Source organism: Lagenorhynchus albirostris, chromosome 15, assembly GCF_949774975.1.
Source record: "Lagenorhynchus albirostris chromosome 15, mLagAlb1.1, whole genome shotgun sequence".
Classification (NCBI taxonomy): Eukaryota; Metazoa; Chordata; class Mammalia; order Artiodactyla; family Delphinidae; genus Lagenorhynchus; species Lagenorhynchus albirostris.
The window spans coordinates 80,731,220-80,745,557 of NC_083109.1; the positions used below are offsets into that span (position 1 = coordinate 80,731,220).

A 14,338-nucleotide genomic window follows, 5' to 3' on the forward strand; every position below is an offset into this window, starting at 1 on the left:
CACGGGCCCAGCCGCTCCGCGGCATGTGGGATCTTCCCGGACCGGGGCACGAACCCGTGTCCCCTGCATCGGCAGGCGGACTCTCAACCACTGCGCCACCAGGGACGCCCTAAGACTTGCTCTTTTATGGTAGGAAACTCCAGAGTGGGTGTCACCATAGAGCAAACAAGATGCCTTGGGGCTCCTGGATGGAGGGCAAGGGAGCAGAGGGTGGTCACAACAGTGGGGATGGGGCAAACCCAGCAGCCCTGAGAGGACTGTCCTTGGGCCCTGGCGTCTGATTCCTCTTGGCGGCCCCGGGACCTGTGGAGGGCTCTGTCAGCCGCTATCTCGTCGTCCAGATCTGGGTGAGGGGTGAGAGCCCCGTCCCCCTCACTGAGCAGCTGTCACCACCGTGGGCCTCCGAATGTGGAGCTGGGGGGTGGGAGAGAGGAGGTACCGCTGAGGGGCCAGTAGTGATGGCTGTGTCCCCGGGGAGCGACCTGCCTCTGGGCCGAGGGTGCCGCGCCCTCCCCAGGCAGCCCCAGGGGGTGGGGGACAGGGGAGCAGCCCCCAGCTGGGGGGGGGTAGCTCCTGAGTCACCTCTGTGCTGGGGTCCACGTTCTGCAGGGAAGGCTGGAAGTGTCTGTAGACATTTTCAAGGCCAAACGTGTCCCCCTGCAGATTCTGACCTGTAGGGAGAGGTACTGGGGTGAGAGTGAGCCTGGGGGAAGCCAAAGACGCCCAGAGGAGGGTTTTTTTCCAGTAAAAGGACCAGCTCTGAAGAGTCAGCCCCAGAGCTGCCCTAAACTCCCTTCCCACTGCCCATCCGTCCTCCCAGCAGCACAGCTTGTCTGAGGCTCGGGAGGGGACCTGGGGAGCTGGCCCAGGGTCACGCGGGAACAGGAGGGCACCAGAGCGGCAGCCCTCCGACATGCTCTGGGGTCAAAAGTCGTGGCTGGTGAGCAGGGGCCCCAGGCCCAGGGGCCGCTTGGTCTGGGTGGGGCAGGAGGACGGGACTGCTTGCGGTCACCGTGCACACTTCCTCATGGCAACGGTAGCCACAGCAGACACAAAGCAGCTGCGCCTGGAATCTCTTGTTTGAGTTGGCACGTGTCCAGCACCCACTGTGCCCATCTTGCAGACAGACTTCCTCCTCGGCCTCCGGGCCCCAGGCTCCGGGTCCTCCTGGCATCTTCCAGAACATTCCTCTGCTGCTTCCTTCAAGATCCCCCGCACGGCCCTCCACCTGCCCTCCTCGCCCACTGTCTCCCCACCGTGGGCTAGGCTGACCCCCAGTGCTGCCCACAGGCCACAGGCCTGTCCCCAGGCTTCGGACTGGCCAGATCTGGGGTGCTTCCCCCTCCCTGTACCCTGCCCTCCCCCCCCGCCCAGCGCGACCCACCTGCTGCTTCTCCCCACTGCGCCCCGTCATCCCCGCCGAGAGCCTGCAAACAACACGCCCTGCCTGACCCACTGGCATCTGAGCTATGTCATCTGCTGTCCACGCCTCCCGGTCTATGCCACCCCCACTCAGCCTCATCGTCCCTCACCTGTGGTACTGTGCTTCTCCCTCCCTGGACTCCCCACTTTCATGCTGTTCCGCTTAGATCCTCCTGAGTGAGCTGCTCAAAACGAAGTCTGGTCCCCCTCCCTTAAAGCCCCTCCTGTGTGTCCCCCCATCATGGCCCACTGACCAGCCTTGACCTGGCCCTGTCATTCTCCCGTCCCACTGACCCGCCCTTGGTGGGTCAGACCCCCCCACAGACCGTGCTCTTTCCCACCTCCATGTCCTTTCTTAAGTAGGGACCCCTGCCGGGAAAGCCCTTTCCCTTCCCATCGTGGGACAAGGCCTCGCTGCCCACTGGGCTGTATGTTCATGGGAGCAGGAAACACATGGCTAACTCCCCACCACTGCCCTGGCTCTCAGCTCAGGGGATGCCCCTCCGCAGTCTTGTCTGACCCCCGCCCCACTCTGGGCTGGTGCAGGTACATCTATGCCCCGTCAAGCCCTGGCCGTGGCCCTATCATCCTATTAACTGTGTGCGTCTGGTGTGCTGGGGGTGGCCTCCGGGGGCAGGATCAGGCTCTCAGCCATCCCTGGAATCCCTCCATCATGTTTGTCAGGAAGTACTGGGAAGGGTTTTCCACCGCAGCTGGGTGCAGGGCCGGGAGCAGCTCTGGGAGCCAGAGCAGGCTGAACCCATGCGGAGCTCCATGGACGGGCAGCTCATGAACCGGATTTTGGAAACAGGGTGGGATGCGGGTGCGCAGAGACTCAGACCACCGGAAGTAGCCCAGTCTATGCAAAGGCATGGGCCACAGACTGGAGTGCACGGAACTTGACGGGGAGGAGCGAGAAAAGGCCGGAGGGTCAGCAGGGGCTGCCCGTGGAGGCTCGGGGTCAGGAGGCTGCAGAGGAGCCTGGCTTCTGCAGCAGAGGTGGGGCGACCTGGCAGGATGTGCGCACGTGTCACCCACAACCCCACTGAGCCCGACTTTGGCACTTCTACACCCTCCAGCCTGCCCCGTCCTGGCCCCTGACGAGATCTACCTTCCCAGACGCCGGCGCTCTGGAAGCTGACAAGGACATCTTCTTCTTGCCAGTCTCGAGACAGGTTGTTCTCTTGCCTGCCAACAGAAATGCCGTGAGCAGCTCATGGCAGAGAGGCGGGGGAGGGGGCTCAGAGGCCTTTGAACCTCGGGCTTCTGGAAGGGGCTGTCCTGGCCAAGCCCTGAGTCAGGGAGGAGACTGCCCCCAGCGACAGCGGCAGAAAACAAAAAGCATTCCTGGGGATGTCACCACGGCCTGGCCCCCCCTAACTCCTCAGTGGGCCTCAGTGTCCTTATCTGTGAGATGGGGGCATTGGGCTAGAGTCAGGGCAGTTCCCTTCGATTGCCGGCCAGGTGCTGTGCTGAGCATTACTCAACCTTCTCAGGTGGGTCTTATGCATTTTACAATTGGGGGAAAGCGACGGCGGTCTTTCCCAGTGTCCGAGTGTGACGGTATTGCTCTAGGGAAGCCAAGGTGATAAGAAGCACCAGGCAATTTCATTACATAATCCAATTCCAGTACATATGTTTTTGTTTCCATTTCTCTGCCAAACAGACATGTCCTGTCAGATCAGCAGGCTGCCCTGGGCCTCAGCTGACTGCTCAGCTGGAAGGAGCAGAGCCTCAGGTTATTCTGACTGTGGTCCCCTCTCCCCAGGCCCCGCCCCAGCCCCAGAAGCTCACCTGTGCAGTTTTCTCTGGGATTGGCAGAGTGAGATGGCCAGGACCACCACCGAGACCACCAGTAGCACCACCACGGCCCCTACGATCCCATACGCCATGCTCTTGCTGGTGCTGAATTCACAGCTTTCTCCCCAGTGCCAGTGAGTGTCCGAGTTCAGGCACCTGGGGACACACACAAGCTCAGGCCAGCCCACCAGCATCCCTCACCCACCCAGTCTCCCGAAAGAAAAAAATTAATGTCAAAGCACAGGAAACCAGCTCTCCCTCTGAGGACAGTTGCCGGGTGCTCTCCCTGACTCTCAAGGCTAAGGGGCGGGGAGGGTGTGCAGGGACCACAGATCTGCGGAGCAGGAATTCAGAATCCGAGAGCGCCGGTACCTCGTCCCAAACACGTGATGTTCACCCATCTAAACACTAAGTAGTTGGCACTTTGACAGCCTGTTACCGTGTTTTATATTTTGTACTTTAATTTATGATCTCCCGAATGTAGCGTCCCAGCTACAGCGGGAGGTGATAATGGCACGGTGGCTGGGATGACGTCAGGGAAACGAATGACAGATGGAGATAGAGATCCTAGATACAGATTTGGAAATTGGTAACTGGAACTTTTTCAGGAAGGGGCTTGCTCAGTGCTACGATGCCTGTGTCTGTAATCTGCACCTCCCTCTCCCTCTGGTGGGGTGGAAGATGGGAGACCTGGGTAGAAGAAAGAGGGGTGTAGAGGAGGGGGGAGGGGGTGCCTTGCGAGCTCTGCCCACTCCCACCCTGCCGCCTTGGGTGACTGTCGGGGAGAGTGGGGCCCTGCCACCAGAGAGGGTAGAGGCTCACAGGCAACGGGGGCCACTTCGCTGAAGCTGGCACCTGCCGTGGTGACAGTTCATTTGCGACTTCGTCCCCAGGGTGCACTTGGTCACACAGGCCAGCTTCCCATTCAGATCATCCACGTAGTAGAACTGGGCGAATTCCTTCGCAACTTTCTGAGTGCATTGCCCTGGGGGTGGGGGGCGGGCAGGAAGCGTCAGCCTGGTGAACACGCCCTCTAGCCCTCAGGTTTACCATCCACACTCTGCGGAGCTGCTTACCTTGCAGGTCAAAGCCGAGCTTCACGGTCTCATTCACGAAGGTGTCCTTCTCATTGTAGCACAGGAATGAGATGTCTGCCCAGGGTGGTGGGAAAGAACAAAATAGATATGGCGCCTCTGCCCCCTGGGGGCAGCCAGCCTTCCCCTCCTCCTTGCTGGGAACAAGGCTAGTAGGATCTTGGCCATCCCCAGATGCAGCTGGGCCTGTGAGCTTGCTCAGATGGGGACATTAGGGCTGGTGACAACCTCAGCCCGGGACTGGGAGGGACTGCTGGCAGCAGCACAGAGTCTGCGGAAGGTATCCGGGCTTGACTGCTGGGGAGGGAGGTCTCTGGAGCTCCGGAAGAGAGGAGAGAGGTGAGGTGTGGGGATGGGGCTGAGACCTCCCTAAGCGACCCCTCCCATCCTTTCCCCACCAACATCAAGGGGTTTTAGATGGGCTTACTTTTGCACGCTTCAGAATTACTGGGTAGCTTTCCGGTCTCATTCATAACCTTGGCCTTTATGATCTTAGTGAGGTTTGCAAACAGCTCCTGAAACTCTGAAGTGAAGTTTGCCTCCATGACGACTTCATGTTCCACCACGACGCTGCCTTTGCTGGAATTAGGAATCGTCAGCCACCCTGTGTTGCCCGCCCTCCCAGCAAGCAGGGCCCAAGAAGCAAGAGAGGTGATGAGAAACAATTAGTCATATGTCCCAGAGGCAGGACAGAATAGAGACTCTTCCCTCCAGCAGGTAACAACCTAGAGGGAGGCTACAGAGTAAACCTGTGATAACAATATATGCCAATGGGTGGAATTCATTCCTAAAAATGGAAGCTGTTGGGCAAAGATGCGGAGAAATTGAACCCTCGTGCATCGTTGGTGGGAATGTAGAATGGTGCGGCCACTGTGGAAAACAGTATGATGGTTCCTCAAAAACTTAAAAACAGAATAACCATAGGGTCCAGCAATTCCACCTCTGGGCATCTAGCCCAAAGAATTGAAAGCAGAGGCAGAAAAAAAAAAAAAAAAAAGAAAGCAGAGGTAGGAAGAAATATTTGTACACCCATGTTCATCGCAGTGTTATTCATAAAAACTAAACGGTGAAAGCAATTTAAGCGCCCATCAGTGGATGAATGAATAAGCAAAATGTAGTCTGTATATACAATAGAATATTATTCAGCCTCAAAAAGGAAGGAAATTTTGAGACATGCTACAACATGCATGAACCTTGAGGACATTATGCTAAGTGAAAGCCAGTCGCAAAAAAACAACTACTCTATGAGTATTTATGAGTCGTAATATGAGGTCCCTGGAGTAATCAAATTTGTAGAGACAGAAGGTAACGTGGTAGTTGCCAGGGGTGGGATGAGGAGGAATTGGGAGTTATTGTTGAATGGCGACAGAGCTTCAGTTTGGGAAGATGAAAAGGTTCTGGAGAAGGACGGTGGTGGTTTCACAACAATGTGGATGGACTTAACGCTGCTGAACCGTACACTTAAAATGGCGAATTCAGTGGTTAATGGCAGATTTTATGTTATGGGTATTTTACTACAATGAAAAAATTTTTAATTAAAAAATGTAAAGTAGAAGCTATTGGATTATATTTTCAAAACCAAAAAAGTAAGCGTTCAGAAATGAAGAAACATGAAGCTGCTTTAGAAACGTTGGATTTCAACCCAGAAGCTTCTTGTTAGACAGTCAGCAATGCTCTCAGAAGAGAGAACTTGAGACAAGGTCCATCACTAGTCACAGCCATTGTGACAGAGAAGTCAGGAGCAGGACCCAGGAGGACTTGAAACAACAAAATCCTGAGCCAGAAGGGAGATGGAGACAATGGCTCTGATGCTGGGTGGGGGTGGAGGACACTAGGCTATGGAACCCAAAGGGCCCTGGACATGTTGGGACCTGACACCCCCAGGCTCCCTTCCCACCCCTCTGTCTGCTTCTTTGCACTCTCCTCTCAGAGTTCTGATTCTCCTGCCTATCCTTTCAATGTTGGGGCTTCCCATGCTCCTTCCCTGGTACATCTTTGCTTTTGTGCTGTGACGACGGCCCCGGCCATCTGGTCTACTCCCAGGGCTTCCAGCGATGTCTATCTAGGGATGCCAACACCAGTGCCTCCACTGTAGACCCTTCCTATCCCATGTTTGACCATCAGCTGCTCCATCACTCAGCCACTCCACGTGGCTGGGCCCCCAGGCCAAACTCATCATCTTCGTCTCCCATTCTGCTCTTCCTTATGTTCCTCATTTCAGCAAAGGGCACCCCGCATTCCCAGAAGCCCAGAAATCTGGTGTCATTCCTCCTTTTCTCAAAACACCCATCAAACTCCCATGATCTGCTGGTCCTGCCCCCTAAAGACCTTTCACACTGGATACTTTTCTTCTTCATTATCACCTCTCAGGTCCAGGCTGCTATCATCTCCCTCCTCTGTCCACCCATTCTCAGCCCTGTAGCCAAATTGAGTTGTCTGCAGTGCAAATCGGATACTATCCCAATGGGCCACAATTGCTGATGCTTCACATCTAAATAGCTTGGCACAGGTTACCTTTCTAACCTCCTCTCCCAACATGACCCCTTTGTCCTCAAGCAGCCAAGTGTGCTTTATGTTCTTGGAATCTACCCTCCTTTCTCTCACCTCTAGGCTCATCGTCATTGATTTCCTCTTGTAACACTCTCCTCCTCCTTTCCTTCTACTTGGCTCATTTCTCCTCATCCTTCAAGCCTCAGCTTAGCTGTCACTTCCTCCAGGAGGATTTCCCTCCATCTCACTGAGCTTGCATTCAGGACCTCTCCCACTGCACCTTGTGTGTCCCTTACCATAATTCTAGACAGACTGCACAGCCATTCTGCTACCTGTGTTCTGCCACTCTAAGCTCCATGAAGACCAGAACCACTGTGCTCCCAGCACCTAGCACAGGGTAGGCTTTCAATACTAGTTTGTTACTTGGATGAGTGCTGAATGAATGAATGCATGGTCTCAGAGCCCTCAGGTGTTGCCTTCTAGCTGGGGGCCTTTTTGACCCAGCCAGGTACTGATACTCTAATCATTCATGATAGGAGGAGACAGGAGAGCAGGCAAGAGAGAAGGAGCTTCCCATAGTCTATAAATCTCTCCACCCCCATACTCACAGTAGTTTCCTAATGATCACGCCTCTGTATTGTGGAAAGTCTTTGCTCCTGTAAGCTTTATCCATCTGAAAGAAACAAGATAGCTGAGCTCATAGAAGCCTGGAGTGTGCAGCAGCCCCTGTTCTCCTTCCCCAAGGAGCCCCTGTATTAGCCCATAGGAAAGAAGGAAGGGAAGGCAGAGGGATGTTCCCTCTTCCAGGATGTGTTGGAGGGGTATGGCTCAAGGAAGGAGGCTCTCAGAGGAACCGCCTCCCTCTCAGGACTTAGGCTGAAGGGACCCAAGAGCTGAGAAGCCCTGAACAGTAAGTCAAGATGAGCCCTGGCATCCCCTCTCACATTGGTGAATCTAGGCTTCCTCTGCTCTTACCTGACTCTTGAATAGTTGAACAAAATTCAGGTTTGTATGGGAGGATATGTTATTTAGGTCTTCTGTGAAATTTCTGTTAGTTACTTTCACTCTCAGTTCTACAGTGGCATTGATTTTTTCTGGGACTTCTGTGGGAAGAGGACACATTATGCATGAGACAGCAACCTCCCAGTAATGCCTTGCAGGATTAGTTAATTCTTCATCTATTGGCTTTGGGGAAGTAGAGAAAGTGTGTAGGAGGGAGGATGGAAACTCAAAAGGCAGGTAGGAGTAGCTGAAACTTCTGCCCCTTGCCTCTGTATACCAGGAAGAGCTAGTGGCCAGGATCACAACCCAGTGAGATCTAAATGGAGGCCTCTAGATGATCATCCTGATGAGAGAGGCAGGTTAGCTAGTGAAAAGGACCCAGAAGGGGGAGGCAGAAGGTCCATGTTCTACCTGCGTTTTGGTCTGGGTGAAAGTCACATTTTCTCCTCTACCTGCACAATTAAGCAGTGGTAGCAAATGATCCTTCCAGTGCTGCCCTCCTATTTTAAGTGGTTAAGGGATGTGGGGATGATCTACAAGTCTCAGGAAAGGTCTTTACCTATGAATAAGTATTCCAAGAGGGACTGACACTGGTAACCAAAGTAGCCTTGGGTACAGGCACATTCTTCTCCGTTCCAAGTGGCCCCATTGTAGCACTGCCCTGAGAAGGGGTAGAACATTCACAGAGGTTACCATGGAAGCCCAAAACACAAAAACATTGACTCCTGTTCCAAGTCCCATTGTTCAGACACTGCATTGAAAGATGGGGATGGGACCAGATGATCATGCAGCAACCGAGATCCATTTGTCACCACCTCAACCCCCAGGAGAGAGTAGGGAAAGGAAGAGGGACAACAGAGAGGAAGGAAGCAAGAGATAAAAGAGGACACACAAAGGGGCTTCCCTGGTGGCACAGTGGTTGGGAGTCCGCCTGCCAATGCAGGGGGCACGAGTTTGAGCCCTGGTCTGGGAAGATCCCACGTGCCGTGGAGCAACTAAGCCCGTGTGCCACAACTACTGAGCCCGCGAGCCACAGCTACTGAAGCCCGTGAGCCTAGAGCCTGTGCTCCGTGACAGGAGAGGCCCACACACCGCAGCGAAGAGTAGCCCTGGTTCGCCACAGCTAGAGAAAGCCTGCGTGCATCAGGAAAGACCCAAAGCAGCCAAAAATAAAATAAATAAATTTTTAAAAAATAGAGGACACACAAAGAAAACAAGGGCCCTACAAATCAAAAGGGAGCAACATCATCTGCATGGATGATGTACATTGGTAACAAAAAGGCACTGGAAGTGTGGAACAAGATCACAAGGAGTACAAAACTGATTAGCTGATAAGGGAAGATGAGCAGGAGGAACCCATAGAGTGACAAACGAGGAGACTTACTTGTTGTCATGGCTGGAGAGTGGGTTGTCATCACAGCTGTGTGTGTACCAGTGAGTGGGGGACGCAGAGTTGAAATGGTACTGAAACCAGGGACTGGAGCACCAGTGGAGCCAGGTGAAGTGGAGGACAGAGGAGGAGAAAAGCCAGAAGTTGACTCCTCTTTGGCAGTCATGGTGATAGGTTCTGAGACCACAATGTGGGTAGAGATCTCACTGGGGCTTAATGCGGAAGGACTTGCATTGTATGTACTATGCAAAGAAGGGGTAGAGAATGATGGTGTGGACCCCTCTGTGGAGGTTGTGTAGAAAGTGGATCCTGGAGGAGAAGATGTGGTCATGTGTCCATAACCACCAGAAGTGATTAAGGATTCTCTAGGCCTTGATGTGGAAGCAGAAATTTCATTCCCTTCAGTAACAGTGCTGTTCAAGGTACCTGTAGGTTTTGATGAATCAGGAGTAGAGGTAGAAAATGTGGTTTCCTTGGTGAGGCCTGTGGTTGTCTGTGCAGAGACAGAGGGGGTGGTAAACAGCTGGCTGGAGCTTGAAGAGGAAGCAACGCTACCATAATGCCCAGGATAGGAAGTTCCAGACGAAATGGTTGATTTAGATGATTTGGAAATTGTCGTGAGGACCAAGGGCATTTCAGTAATTGCTGTTGTGTTGTGTCCAGTGCTGGAGGTGGTGGTAGAAAGTTGCTCAGAACTTAAAGGTGTAGAAGATGAGGAATAAGAGGAGAGTGTGTGTGTTGATGGCGCTGAGAGAGTCGTGGACACAGTGGTTTCAATATAAAATGTCGTTGTTTGTTCATCACCACTGGATGTGGTAATGGATTCAACTGGACGTGAAGTGGACACAAGACTTCCATCCCCTTTAGAAACTGTTGTTGTAGGTGAGTCCATGAGCTGAGGAGAATCAGATATGGTGTTGTGATCTGTGGTTTTCTGAGTAACAACAGTGGCAGTCTGTCTTGATCCAGCTGGGCCAGTGAATGTCTCTCCATTGCTTGATGGGGCTGTAGAAATCCCAGCAACTGTGGTGTGGAAACCCTCAGAAAAGACTGTGGATTCAGACCATTTAGAAGTGGTGGTGGAACTCCCAGTGGCTGTGGTGTGGGAACCCTCAGAAGACGCTGAGAATTCAGTCCCATCAAAAGTGTTGGTGGAACTCCCAGGCCCTGTGATTGGGGAACCCTCAGAAGAGACTGTGGATTCAGACCAACCAGAATTTGTGGGGGAACTCCCAGAGGCTGTGGTGAGGAAAACTTCAGAAGAGACTGTGGATTTAGACCAACCAGATATTGTGGTGGAACTCAGAGGGCCTGTGGTGTGGGAACCCTCAGAAGCGACTGTGGATTCAGACCAACCAGAGTTGGTGGTGGAACTCTGAAGGCCTGTGGTTGGGGAAGCCTCAGAAGAGACGGTGGATTCAGACCAACCAGAATTTGTGAGGGAACTCCCAGAGGCTGTGGTGAGGAAACGCTCAGAGGAGACTGTGGATCCAGACCAACCAGAAGCAGTGGTGGAACTACCAACATATGTGGTGTGGAAACTCTCAGAAGATACTGTGGATTCAGACCAACCAGACATGGTGGTGGAACTCTGAAGTCCTGTGTTTGGGGAACCCTCAGAAGAGACAGTGGATTCAGACCAACCAGGAGTGGTGGTGAAGCTCCAAGGGCCTGTGGTGTGGGAACCCTCAGAAGACACTGTGGATTCAGATCTACCAGAAGTGGTGGAGGAAATCCAAGGGCCTGTGGTGGGGGAATCCTCAGAAGAGACTTTGGATTCAGACCCACCAGAAGTGGTGGTGGAACTCCCAGAGCCTCTGGTGTGGGAACCCTCAGAAGAGATGGCAGATTCAGACCAACCAGAAGTGATGGTTAAACTTGCAGCGCCTGTGGTGTGGGAACCCTCAGAAGAGACTGTGGATTCAGACCATCCAGAATTTGTGGGGGAATTCCCATCCCCTGTGGTTGGGGAACCCTCAGTAGAGACTGTGGATTCAGACCAACCTGAAGTGGTGGCAGAACTCCAAGGGCCTGTGGTGGGGGAATCCTCAGAAGACACTGTGGATTCAGACCCACCAGAAGTGGTAGTGGAACTCCCAGAGCCTGTGGTTGGGGAACCCTCATAAGAAAGTGTGGATTCACACCAACCAGATGTGGTGGTGGAGCTCCCAGTGGCTGTGGTGAGGGAACACTCAGAGGAGACTGTGGACTCAGACCAGCCAGAATTTGGGGGGGAACTTCCATCCCCTCTGGTGGGGGAACCCTCAGAAGAGACTGTGGATTCAGTCCAGCCCAAAGTGGTGGTGGAACTCTGAAGGTCTGTGATGTAGGAACCCTCAGAAGAGATGGTGGATTCTGACCAAGTGGAAGTCGTGGTGGAACTCACAGTGCTTTCGCTGGAAGCAGAACTTGGATTGCAAGTTGTGGATGTCTCTCCTGGAATAAAATAAGTGGTAGACAGTTGATGAGGACTTGAAGGGGATGCAGTTCTTCCATCACTTTCGGTATAGGTGGTCGGAGGACTGTTGTTAACAAATCTGAAACGTGTCTAGAGAATTGATTCTTTAGTGAATGTCATGGCTGTTTGTCCAAAGACTTGAGTGGTGGTTGATTCACCAGAACCAGAAGGTGATGAAGCTCTTATATTATCAGTAGTATGGAAGGTGGCAGATGGAACTGATAATTCTTAGAGTATTGTAGGAAAAGTGGATTGCCCGGTAGTAATTATGGCTGACGGTCCATCACCACTAGAAGTGTATAGGAGTCACCGGGACTTGTTTTGTGGACATTCTTGGTTAAGGTGTTTGCAGATGACACCGTGAATTGGGAAAACTCAGAGATGATACTTTGGTACGTGATTTTGTTACTGAGTTTAATGGCAGTCTGTCCCAGGCTGCCTGGGACATAGCTTGTCAGCTTATGACACTGAAGCATGGCTTTCCTTTTCAGGGGTATAGGATGCCCCTATGTCAGGGGCATCTGTAGATATGGATAATTTACCAATGGTGATCTAGACCTTTGTCTCTTCTGTTGAGTATAGTAGTTTATTTATAGGACAAAGTATCACTAGCTAATATTCTGGGGGTTAATGTGATTTATGACTTGAATTGTTAGTTGTATGGCTGTGGATTTTGACAAATCTGTATGTTCATATATATGCACATATATACATACACACACACATATATACATATATACACATATATACGTGTACATGATTTTTCTCAACCCACAGTGTCATCTGCAAACACCTTAAATAAGAATGCCTCCGTATCAAATATATATGTATACTGTTACCCAATATTGCCTGTACATTCCTCCCAGGCACCCAGAGACATGTTCATTTCCTTTGGCACTCCTGCATAAACTCAAGCTGATATTAGTACTCACATCCCCCCTGCACATTCCTTTTGCCCCTCACATTCTGTGATCTGCAGGCCACACACTCACCTTCCGTCATGTAGCTGACACTTAGTCTGACAAATCTCTCTTCACAATCCTTTACATGTGAGATTCCTCCTCTACCCCAGCACTTCCCACCGACCCAGGAGGAACAGGAGAGCTAAGGCACTCACCCATTACTGTGGATAATTCATCCCCTGTCCTTTCTCTCCAGATATACTTACACAGAGGCTAGCCACTCTACCTGGAATACTACCACCACTACCTGGCTGTCCTGGGACCCCGGCGACTGCCCAGATGAGCTCTTCCTCCACCCTGGTCCCGCAGCCCACTCGATGGGCTGCAGCTCTCTGATAATGGGAGCTGGGCTTGCACCCTGGGACTGGAGGGCTTCTTCTGTGTTCTCTGTGCCACTAAGAACATGTGACTGCACATGTGAGACTCTATTTTCCTATGGAAGTTGGGACTATAATCTCTGGCTCCTCTTCACCCTGCCTATAAGACGAATAAGATGGAATATGGATAGAATCTTTGTGACAATTGTGCCATAAATCTAGGGCTTATTAGGAATTCCACAGGATGGTGTATAGAAACCTCCTTGAGAGGGCAGGGCATGTGACCTCCTGTCCCTCCTGTCGGTCCCCCACTCCTCTGCAAAGATGCCCTGGGGCTGCATCTTTCTCACCTCTCAGGAAGGTGGACTTTGGCCCCTGGCAGAGAGGACTGTGGAGCCCATCAAGGCAGTGGCACCCTTCGCCCTCCCAGACGCTCCCATTTTCACAGGGTCCTAAAAGAGGCAGACAGTCACAGGGAGAGGCCAGGAGCTGGACCAGGACTGGAGGCCAGGGTAGTGGACAATTAGCGAAGATATGTCATTCACACCAACAGTTCTGGATCGTTGGCTTTGCAGAGCTACCATCAGAACATTAAGGGAGAGACTTCCCTGGTGGTCCAGTGACTAAGACTCCATGGTCCCAATGCAGGGGTCCCAGGTTCGATCCCTGGTCAGGGAAGTAGATCCCGCGTGCCGCAACTAAGACCAGGAGCAGGCAGATAAAAAAAAATTTTAAAAAGAAAAAGAACATTAGGGGAAGAGTGATATCAAATCGTTGATTAAGGCAGTTCGGGTCAAAGGTGGCATAATGCCTATGATTTGTGGAATTCTAAAGTAATGTAAAAAATTGACAAGATTGCTTGGTTGTTTTTAAGTCAGTAGATATGTTTGTTTTGCCCAATTCTCTTGCCTACGGAGTTAGGTTTTGCCTAATTCAGCATGGGGAAGAGAAGCGGCTGAGCTGAGAGGCTGCCAAGGGTGGAGGTGGGGCCTCCCTGGGGCTCAGGTATGAAGAGGCTCAGAGAGAGAGAGAGAGAGAGAGAGAGAGAGAGAGAGCACACATGGGGCCTCTGGTCAACCCAAAGCAGAGGGTAGCAGGGCTCAGAGTAAACACAGGCTGGCGGACAAATGAGCCCCTACCCCTCACGGGGTGTCCTGGCCCCCCAGTGCAATTCGGGGGCAGTCAAGGCCCATTTGAAGGGACAGTGGGAGTCAACAGGGTGGGAGAGGGAGGGAACCACCCTTCTGCCTTTCTCAGAAGGCTTTGAAAAGAAAGTAATATCGAAGCTGTCTTTTTCCCTTCTTCTTTAAAAAGAAGGGGTTTTGTGGACTTAGGCATTACAAATTTTACTGGACTTTTTAAGTTATAAAAGTAGACTATTTTTGCTGAGAAAGTCAAACAAT

The 14,338-nt window shown here is 52.2% G+C and overlaps 1 protein-coding gene across 1 annotated transcript in view; it reads right to left on the reverse strand.

Moving 5' to 3' along the window:
- Positions 1 to 291: 291 nt before the first annotated feature.
- Positions 292 to 14,338, reverse strand: part of LOC132505343 (mucin-12-like) — a 33,147-nt gene continuing 19,100 nt past the window's right edge. The window contains exons 2-12 of the mRNA XM_060123361.1: positions 8,368 to 8,469; positions 7,782 to 7,909; positions 7,415 to 7,479; positions 4,744 to 4,895; positions 4,299 to 4,373; positions 4,045 to 4,207; positions 3,217 to 3,378; positions 2,911 to 2,913; positions 2,534 to 2,610; positions 583 to 671; positions 292 to 414 (exon numbers count right to left, since the gene is read on the reverse strand). Coding sequence (XP_059979344.1) covers positions 373 to 414; positions 583 to 671; positions 2,534 to 2,610; positions 2,911 to 2,913; positions 3,217 to 3,378; positions 4,045 to 4,207; positions 4,299 to 4,373; positions 4,744 to 4,895; positions 7,415 to 7,479; positions 7,782 to 7,909; positions 8,368 to 8,469 — 1,058 coding nt within the window. The 3' untranslated portion in view covers positions 292 to 372. The remainder of the gene's footprint in view (positions 415 to 582; positions 672 to 2,533; positions 2,611 to 2,910; positions 2,914 to 3,216; positions 3,379 to 4,044; positions 4,208 to 4,298; positions 4,374 to 4,743; positions 4,896 to 7,414; positions 7,480 to 7,781; positions 7,910 to 8,367; positions 8,470 to 14,338) is intronic.